We start from the raw sequence: 10317 nt of genomic DNA, 5'->3' as shown, positions 1-10317 counted from the left end.
TCCTACATTTACCCTTTCACCTAACGCTACAGGCAATTTAGCATGGCCAATTCAGCTAACCTGCACATTTTTGGACTGTGGGAGGAAACTGGAGCACCCGGAGGAAACCCACCCAGACACGGGGAGAATGTGCAAACTCCACGCAGTCAGTCGCCTGAGGTGGGAATTGAACCTGGGTCTCTGGCTCTGTGAGGCAGCAGTGCTTACCACCGTGCCGCCCCGAGTAGGTTCACTTTCTCTCTACTGTCAATGTTAATGCCTTGACGTCGCATTTTGCTCCAACCTTCCCGGGGACGATAACCATTTTGTGTCTGGTTGTTCCTAAAGAAGCTGCGTGACAGGTTCACCCTGAATTGGCACTTTCTTTTTGCTTCCCAAAATCAGACCTGCTCACTCTCAGCAGTATCCCAGTGTTGTGAAAGATATTAGCTTTTCAGGCGGAGATATTCAAAGTTCAGAGAGATGGCAGTCTTGACATTTTTGCTTTTCTGCTCTGTAAGATCCTGAATCAGCACCCTCAGGAGAAATTAGTTAGAGCTGAGTGAGAACAGAGGGGGAGAGAGAGTGGGATGATGCTTTCAATTATGTGGAATAACAAAAGAAAAGAATATTGCACAGAAAGTAGAATTGCTTGTTCAGAATTTCTACCCTGCACTGTCAGTGATGACCTTTGTAATCTCTTTATACAGAGTACAGTAGCGCCTCAACATACGAACGACCCCATTCATGTACAAATCGGTTTACGAACAGGATTGTACGTAAAATTTTGCTTCAACGTACACACGAAATTCAAGGTATGAACACAAAAAGCCCATGTGCGACCACATGGTTTCATTGTTCTGCTTTGCTACGCGCTTGTTGAACGCAAAAGCTCTCGGGCCCCGAGTGATCTCATTCAGTCCGTCTTTGGTGCGTGTGCTGTGAACAGCCGTCCAAGCATTCTTACACTATCCGAACAATGGGAAAAGTTGATTCAGTTCACTGAAACCAGGAATGGATTAAGTTTGTAATTCGAGACACTACTGTATTTGAAGATCTGAAGACGGAAGTTTGAAAATGAACAGATGAAGGCCTTATGCCCGAAACATCGACTCTCCTGCTCCTCAGATGCTGCCTGACCTGCTGTGCTTTTCCAGCACTGCACTTTTCAGCACTGACTCTCCAGTGTCTGCAGTCCTCACTTAGACGTCAATGTCTGACAGTCACTCAATCCATCGGGACCGCAACGGTTATCAACTATGATTCTGTGAGAAGGAGTAAAGCTTTTTGGTTCCTGTTTGAGTACGTTTTCAGCATCAGTAGGACTGGATGAGAGACCCTACCATTGCAGCGCACTGAGTGTGGAGCCTAAAACAGCTATACGGTCTGGAAAGAGGAATTCACAGCAGGAAGTGGCTCCACACTTCGGCCATGGAGAAACCTGAGGAATCCCACCTCTTGGAGAAACCGTGGAAGTGTGGTGACTGTGGGAAAGGCTTCCGTTTCCCATCTTCCCTGGAGATTCATCGGCGTAGTCACACCGGGCAGAAGCCGTACCTCTGCCCTGTCTGTGGGGAGGGCTTCAGACATTCCTCCACCCTGCTGACCCACCAGCGGATCCACACGGGGGAGAGGCCCCACAGCTGCCCCGAGTGCGGGAAGGCCTTTACCCAGGTCTCTGGACTGCTAAACCACCAGTGGGTCCACACGAGGGAGAGGCCCTTCAGCTGTCCCGAGTGCAGGAAGGCCTTCAGTGATTCCTCCTCTCTGCTGAGGCACCAGCGGGTCCACACGGGGGCGAGGCCATTCAGCTGTCCCGAGTGCGGGAAGGCCTTCAGCGATTCCTCCTCTCTGCTGAGGCACCAGCGGGCCCACACTGGGGAGAGGTCCTTCAGCTGTCCCGAGTGCGGGAAGGCCTTCAGTGATTCCTCCTCTCTGCTGAGGCACCAGCGGGTCCACACGGGGGAGAGGCCCTTCAGCTGCCCCGAATGCAGGAAGGCCTTCAGCAATTCCTCTGCCCTGCTAAGGCACCAGCGGGTCCACACCGGGGAGCGGCCCTTCAGCTGCACTGAGTGCAGGAAGACTTTCAGCAATTCCTCCACCCTGCTGACTCACTGGCGGGTCCACACTGGGGAGAAACCCTTCAGCTGCCCCGAGTGCGGGAAGGCCTTCAGCAATTCCTCCGACAGGCTGACCCACCAGCGGGTCCACACCGGCGCGAGGCCATTCCCCTGCCCCGAGTGTGGGAAGGCCTTCACCCGCTCCTCCAACCTCCGGAGGCACCAGCGAGTTCATGTACAATCGCAGGGGGATTGAAGGAGCGATGGCTGAATGCCATTATTCACTGGACCATCAACCCAGTTCCCGGGACTCCCGGGTTTGAATCCCGCTGCGGCAGATGGCGCTATACAGGGTATGGGTTGAAATTGCTGAGTGAGGCAACACTTCCTCCGGGTTACGGCTGTACCAAGGATCCAGTTAGAAAGGGACATCTTGGTGCTGATCAATAGTAAAGACAGTGAGGTGGGGTGAGGGTGTAGGCTTTGTGAGTGAGTGCGCTTTGATCTTGGCTATTTATTGCACTCATCATTACACGATGGAGTGTCCATTTCGAGTTTTTACGAAGCTCGTCGACGTATAACGTTAACCCCTTTCCAGCGAAACCACAGCCAGAAGATCTAAAAAGGGACGGTTAAAAAAAAAAATGACATTGTAATGCAGAATTCCAGCAGGGCAGGATGAGCTAGGGCTTTCAACCATTGAACAGGATACCCTATCATCCTCTGTTGTGTGAGGCTTGTGATTTATTTAATTATAAACACCCAACTATCCTCCACCCTTACCTATGTGACCTAAAATTAAACAACTTTATTAATAAAAATTAAAATAAGTAAAATCTAAGATTAAAACTCGCTAAAAGCTCCTAAAACTATAACCACTAAAACCATTACAATACTTAAAATTACTAAAATTAACAAACGAAATACAATTATAAAATACTAATATTGCCGAAGTTCCTACGAGTCCATAAACATTCTCAGGAGTTCAAGAGTCAAAGATAAAGTAAGGTTTGAGATATTTCGAGCGAACGTTTTATATTTTTCTATCCTAAGGATCTTCATCAGGTCCGAGTTCTTCCCAAACCATTTTCCTCGGGCGCCCATAACAAACCCACAAAACGATACGGTTCCACTACCGGTTAAATTCCTTATCTCTTGGTCAAGATGTCCGTATTTCCTGGTCTTTTCCTCCCAAGCCTCCTCGAGGGAATTGATCTGAAAGTCCGATCTTATTGTTACATCCACCACCACGGACTGCATATCCTTTTGCAAGACAATATCTGGTATCCACAGTTTATCAGATTTGTCTCGTATCCGTGGCTCGACAAAGATTGTCCATCCATACTTCCTAACGAATCCAATTAATTCCTCTACAATTCTGTTGTGCCTCTTAATTCGCATGTTCTTTACAAAGGGGCACCAACCCGAAATATGAGCAACAGTTTCAGAAGTTTCATCACACCTTCTACAATTCTTGATATTGAAAGGCCTTCCATACGTCAATGATACCCTCGTTGGATACAGGTTAGCTCTTAACAGCAGCGAATTAATCACTTTGGATGATTTCATGTGCTGCATCCTCTGTAGCCAACTATTTGAGATGTTATCATTCTTATAATAGTGAATTCCTGCACCTTGGCAGGGGAGGGTCATCCATTTTTGCATCTCCACGGCTCTCCAATTTGCATAATTTGCACTCCCATATTCTTCCAAGCCGTCTTCGTCTTCATCGCTATTCACGACAATATCCCTTTCCTCCGATCCATAAATAATCTCTGGATTCCAGATATTTCCCATCACTCTTAGTTTACTCAACCTCCGCATTCGATCCTCCACGCTACTTCCGGCAAATTTAAATGATGCATGTAGCACCCCGTCCTCCGATCTCAGTAGCGATCCATATTTCCTCATTATCGAAATCGGGATAAATGTCGATAAGCGGTTTATGGCAAGGCCTCCATCTCGAGACTTGGCATATAAAATGCCATCTGTGATGGATTGTGGTAGGTGTAAGATCTCTTTGATCGCGTTCTTAATAATACTATCCAATTTCTTTAAATAATTCAGAGAAACCTCTGATAAAACCAGCCTCGGGATAAAATACGTTTTTAAAATTTCAATCTTTTGAACGGGTTTCAGGGATGAACCTTTTTAAGTTCCCTAGCCATAATTCTAGTTGATTTTCCCAGTTGGCCTTACTAATCCCCAGCCAGGGGTCAATCTTGGCCCCTAAATATTTATCAGTGGTCCCTGGCTCAATAAATTGAATCTCCCGATCTTCAAATTTCCAATTAGGCTTGTCATTGTATATAAAGGACTTATTCTTGTGACTAAAGTAAAACCCTTTAGTTTTTTTAATATTAACCTCCAGTCCTGTGTTCCGACAAAATCTTTCCACTATTCTAAGATTAAATACCATACCCTCATACGTCTCACTAATTAGGGCAATATCGTCGGCAAATGCCAACGTTGCACAATGGCAACCCTTCCCACCCTCATCCAGGAATATCCCCTTTTGTTTCTCTTCAATTGTACTAATCAGCGGATCCATAATTATATTAAACAAAATCGGCGATAAAGCATCGCCCTGCTTAACCCCGCATAAAATCGGCATATTATCGGTTTTACAGTTAAAACCCTCGATGTGGGTAAAATTATTTTCATAAAGATCCCTAACTAGTTGTATAAAAACTCCCGGGAACTGGAGTCTTCTAAGAGCTGTCACAATCAATTTATGTCCCACAGAGTCGAAGGCTTTGGCTAAGTCTACAAAGACTATTGCCAGATCCTTCCTCTTATATTTTGCCCCATTTATTATATTTTCTAAAATCTTGATATTCTCCTCACACCCTGGGACTCCCGTCATAAATCCTTTTTGTCTTTTATTTAAATTAATAATCTTATTCAATCTATTAGCCATAAACTTAGTAAAAATTCTTAGTAACATTGGACCAATAGTAATTGGTCTCCAGTTGTTAATATCTAATAATTCTTCCTCATTGTTACTTTTTGGGATAAGTACGGTCCTACTGACCTTCAGCTGGTCTGGTATCCTGCCCGTGGCCACCCAGATTGAGTACAGTCTTGGCAGCAGCATATTATCCTTATTAAAAATTTTAATAATGTCTCCCATTGTCATCCCATCGGGACCCGCAGCAGTCTTGATGTCCATCGCCTTAATGGCACGATCAACATCTTCTACCGCTACAGGTCCCGTTAGAATTGCAAACTGGGATTCCTCTATCTGATTATTATACTTTGCAAAACACCTCAAATTATTCTTCTCATTAACCTTTGTCAATTTACCCTTGAAATAATCTTCTAAATCTTTCTTTTCTAGAGGGCACTTGCTTCTACCCGGAGCACCCATTAGGGTTCTAGCTAAATATTGATGTTTTGTTTTAAAAAGGACCTGCATCTCTTTAAATTTTCCTTTTTTCTTACCATATCTACTTTTTGCACCACTAACCTTCTTATTCTTCCTTACTCCACTATCCTTTATTTTAACATCTGTCCATTTATTATGTTTAGTCTTATTGCTAATGTTTTCTTTACTCTTCTTCTCTATCTTATTCTCTATCTTATTATGTTTAGTCTTATTGCTAATGTTTTCTTTATTCTTCTTTTCTATCTTATTTAGGATCATCTTCATAATCTTTTCATACTCATTTTTCCCCTTTTTATTCCTACCCAGGTTCACTTCAATTAAATTAAGTAGTTCATCCACTGATCCCTCCGGGCAATCCAAATTATTAATATCATTATGAATACTATCTATCCCTTCTTGTAACCTATCCACAATCTCATTATTTTCCTCTTCTTCCTCATCCACATTACTATTCGACAATATCTCATCATCTACTTCAATCTTTTTATCATTCTTTTTAGTTTTAGTTTTCTTGGTTAACAGATGCCTTTTATCTGAGATTTGCTTTGCAGTCTTTGATCCTAACCTTTCCGCAATCAATTTATTAATATTCCTACTGCCGGCAAATTCTAACTCTAATTTTAGCAACATATCCACTTCCTCAGCTGACCACAGACCCTTCCTATTGCTCTCCTTACTAACATCTTTCTTCCTACCCTCACTGCTCTTTATCTTCCTCTTCTCATTCCTCAAACTAGGGTGTGCATGCCGCTCATGCTGCCCAAGGCCTCTGGCTGTACTAAATCTTAAAGGACATAAATCACATAAATACTTCTTCAATTCCATCTCCAAATTATTGCTACCACTATTCTCACTAGCACCGACCTCAACATTTAAATTATCAATAACCCCCTTGGTACACTTTGAGAAGTGACAAGCCACTGCCTGGTAGCTCCCTTCCCAGCTACACTTACAGCACCTTATCCTAATGGCCTTAATCCCTTTGCATATTTTAAGATGTTTCCTAAAACCCCCCGTTGTGTTATAAATATTCTTACAATATTTACACTTAAAATCATCTATGGGGTAGTTAATAATTACTTCTAGTTCCTCAGGTTTCTCTGCAATTATTGGATGGATAATCCTTTCATCCCCTTTCTCATCCTCGCTCTCCGGAACTCCGCTACAATTAAAATTAAAGGGCCCTTTAAAATTCGAATTAAAAATTGTCCAGCTCTTAAGTGGACTACGCTGTAGAGGGGCCTTCTCTCTCAGCATATCCATTCGAATTTCCGCAGTACTGTTCTGGGCACTGTTAACGGTGTCCCCGTGCCTGCCCGAGGACAACCTAGCCGGAACAAATCGTATAGTCTCGTCCGTCTGTGTCTGGGTAGAGACGGATTGAACAATTCGGGTTTGGCTGGCACATTTTGTGCACGGAGCCGCCAATAGCCACCGTGCGGGGCGGTTGTTTACCCGGTCTCCCACCCAACCGGATATTCTGGAATCAGCCATACACGCCTCGACCAGATTTAGTTTCTCACAGACCGAAAGGTCACCAGCCGTCTCGTATCTTTCACAGGAAGGTCGTATTAGCCGGCCTACTCCGAATAACGCTCCAACAACGGTAAAACAATAAAACCGCCCGTGGCGCAAAGTACAGGCAAAACCAGGTAAAACCAAAGATAACCAGAGATAAAACAATGGTAAAACACTGATAAAACCCGAACCAAAACGCCAACAAACAGCTTAAAATCGCCACCGTCAAGAGCCTCCTCGTTTCGGTCGTTACCAGGGGGAACCACGTGGAGGTTCGACCTACTTTGCAGTTGATAAATACGTAAAAACAACTGCAAAGGTGACTACACAGGCAGTGGTCCGAGACCAAAACCAAAACACACTGTAGTCACATCCCCCCGTTTAAAAAGCAGCTGCTTTTTCTCTGCTTTTTTTTGCTGAGGGGGATTTGAAGCTGTAACAAAGTTGAGTCACAATAAAGGTTAAGTGAACTTAACGCCGAGCTCAGACTCTCATTGAAGGCTTTGAGCTCCGAGACGTTTTTGTTTTAAACCTACTCATTTCTTTCAGCCTCCTGCACTATGTCGTGTATCAGATGGATCAGTGAATGAGCAGCCAGTATCGTGAGAAATTGTCAATTTTTCATGACTGCAGAGTGTGTCGTTTCATCAGCGTTGTAAGGTTACCTGGCAGCATCGGGTGGTGTGGGCTGTGTTCACTAGAAACGGTGTGGAGGAGCCGATGTTGGACTGGGCTGGATAAAGTTAAAAATCACACAACACCAGGTTATCGTCCAACAGGTTTATTTGGAAGTATGAACTTTTGGAGCGCTGCTCCTTCATCACGTAACTGTGGAGCACAATCATAAGACACAGATTTTATAGCAAAAGATCACAGTGTCATGCAACTGAAATGACATATTAAAAACCAAGATTGCTGTTAAGTCTTTCACCTTTTAGACTGAGTTGCAGGTTTCAGTTCATTAATCTGTGAATCCCAGAACTACTATTAATTCACGTTCTCGAGATGACTTAAGGTTTTTTTTTAAAACGTGACACCTCAGCCCAGACAATGCATTAAAGGTGTGAGGTTCGAGTCTGTCAGTATCCCAATCTTGAATCAGACTGGTTCTCATTCCAAAGTCGGAATTTATAAAATATTACACGGATTGACTGCCTGCAGTTTGTGCACTTTGTGAGCAAAGTAGAATGTATCTGCAAACATAATTCTGCCAATACAAGTTTGCCCACAAAGTGATGTGTGAATGCGTGCATGTAAGTGTGTGTGCGCATGCTTGGTAAAGTGAGAGTGTGATGGAGTATATGCCTGTGTGTGTGTTGGGGGTGTATGTGTGGGTGTCTGAGAGAGCACGTGTGTATGAGTGAGGTATTAATAAAAGCAAGGCTTGCATTTTGCTAAAACAAGGAAGGGCAGGACTTTGTACAGATTTTGGTAGGGCCCTGTGTCGTGCTGTAAAAGAGAGACATGATGGGGTTCAGGTTCACAGTTCTTTGAAAGTTGCATCGCTGCTAGACAGGGTGGTCAAGAAGGCATTTAGCAAACTTGCCTTCATTGTTCACACCATTGAGTAGAGGGGTTGGGACATCATGTTGAGGTTGTACAGGATGTTGGTGAAGCCACTTTCAGAGTACTGAGTATGCTTCTAGTGTCCCTGTAATAGGGAGAATTCTATTAGAGAGGGTTCAGCAAAGATTTACCAGGATGTTGCCAAGACTGGAGGGTTTGAGTTATAAGAGAGGCTGGGACTTTATTCACTGGAGCACAGGAAATTGAGGGGTGACATCATTGAGATTGATAAAATCATGAGGAGTGGAGGTAACGTGTACACCAAAGGGCTCTTCCTTAGCGTAGGGGAGCTCAAGACTAGGGGGCATATTTCTTTAAATCTCTCTCCTCTCACTTTAAAGGGAACCTGAGTGGCAACGTTTTTACAGAGGGTGGTTTGCATGTGGAATGAACTTAGATGAGGATGTGGTAGATGCAGATGAAGTTACAAATTTTAAATGACATTTGGATGAGTACATGAATAGAAAGGTTTAGAGGGACATGGGCCAAACGCAGGCAAGTGGGACAAGCTTAGTTTGGGAATCCTGACTGAGTGATCTTATTGAAACCAGTAGAATTCTGAAAGGGGCTTGACAGGATAGATGCAGATAAAATGCTCCTTTGTGGGGAGGGTCATAGAATCCCAACAATGTGGAAGCAGGCCATTCAGCCCATCTATTCCACATTAGCCCTCCGAAGAGCATCTCGCTCACATCCATCCCATGGCCAATCCACCCGAAGTTTCACATCCCTGGTCACTAAGGGTAATTTAGCACAGCCTATCCACCCTAACCTCTACACCCTAATCTATAAATTACCTTTTCAAAAATGTCATTTAAATGTAGAATTTTTCTCTAAGAACAATGTCAGTCCTGACTCAACATTCGGGCGCAGACAGGATTCACACTTATTGTTAGAAAAGCTCTGCATTTGAATGACGTTCTTGAGAAGGTGACAAAAAACAAGTTCTGGGATTAACAAATCAAAGAGCAGAAACCTACTCTAAAGGTGAAAGATTTAATCTAAAATTGTTTGATGTGTCACATTTCCATGACGCTAGACTCCTTTGGATATAAATTGTGATCATGATCTCATTCTCCACAACCACCTGATGAAGGAGCAGCGCTCCGAAAGCTAGTGCTTCCAAACAAACCTGTTGGATTATAACCTGGTGTTGTGTGATTTTTAACTTTGTCCATGGGAAACACATGAGTTATGGAACTGGTAACAGTTCTTATTTTGTGATCTATTCCACGTGAAATTTCTCCACTGCGCAGGCACGGGTGAAGAGTTTGTTTTTGTGCTTTGTGTGAGATCAGGCGAGCAGCTTTTAAATCCTTATGTCAAGCAGCAGAAGCAAACTGTTGAACAGCAATTGTTTTCCGAGAGTGGTACTTCCAGCTCTGGGAATCCTGTTGCATCAACAGAGAGAGGGGGAGGATGTCACATCTAAAGAGTAGACAGAAAAGTTATTTCGCTTGTTCAGTCATTTGAGTTGGTTCTGCACTCAGATGAGATTGGATACTGCTTTTACTGGATCAGAATTAACCTGCTTATTTTCTTAAAAATTAAACCATCCGACGGCCATTCCAACCCCCCTTTTTAAAAATGACTGCACTGTTTCCAATACGGTCGTGCTTTCTAAATATTACCATGTATTTTTAATTATGTACAATGTCTCTTTAGATTTCAATGTACCTGTTTAAATATAAAAATGCCCCTTTACATGTCGCTCAGCCCTTTAAATGTGTTATGTTCCTCTCAGCGCAATCTTGCTCCTCGATAATGTATATTTATCCCTTTAGATATCAGTATGTCTCTTAAAGG

General features: G+C 43.5%; 1 protein-coding gene across 1 annotated transcript; it reads left to right on the top strand.

Annotated features, from left to right (window-relative positions):
* The first annotated feature begins 813 nt into the window (after window positions 1-813).
* LOC140460356 (uncharacterized) lies at window positions 814-5857 on the top strand. Its single transcript, XM_072554849.1, has one exon. The coding sequence runs from the start codon at window positions 1411-1413 to the stop codon at window positions 2293-2295; it is 885 nt and encodes a 294-aa protein (XP_072410950.1). The 5' UTR covers window positions 814-1410; the 3' UTR covers window positions 2296-5857.
* The last annotated feature ends 4460 nt before the right edge of the window (window positions 5858-10317 follow it).

The sequence above is a fragment of the Chiloscyllium punctatum genome, chromosome 36, assembly GCF_047496795.1.
Source record: "Chiloscyllium punctatum isolate Juve2018m chromosome 36, sChiPun1.3, whole genome shotgun sequence".
Taxonomy (NCBI): Eukaryota; Metazoa; Chordata; class Chondrichthyes; order Orectolobiformes; family Hemiscylliidae; genus Chiloscyllium; species Chiloscyllium punctatum.
The sequence above is the reverse complement of the archived record's forward strand: the minus strand, read 5'-3'. Positions and strand labels throughout refer to the sequence as shown.

Coding starts and splice junctions, on each gene's coding strand:
- LOC140460356 (XM_072554849.1), top strand. CDS start 1,411: ATGGAGAAACCTGAGGAATCCCACCTCTTGGAGAAACCGTGGAAGTGT.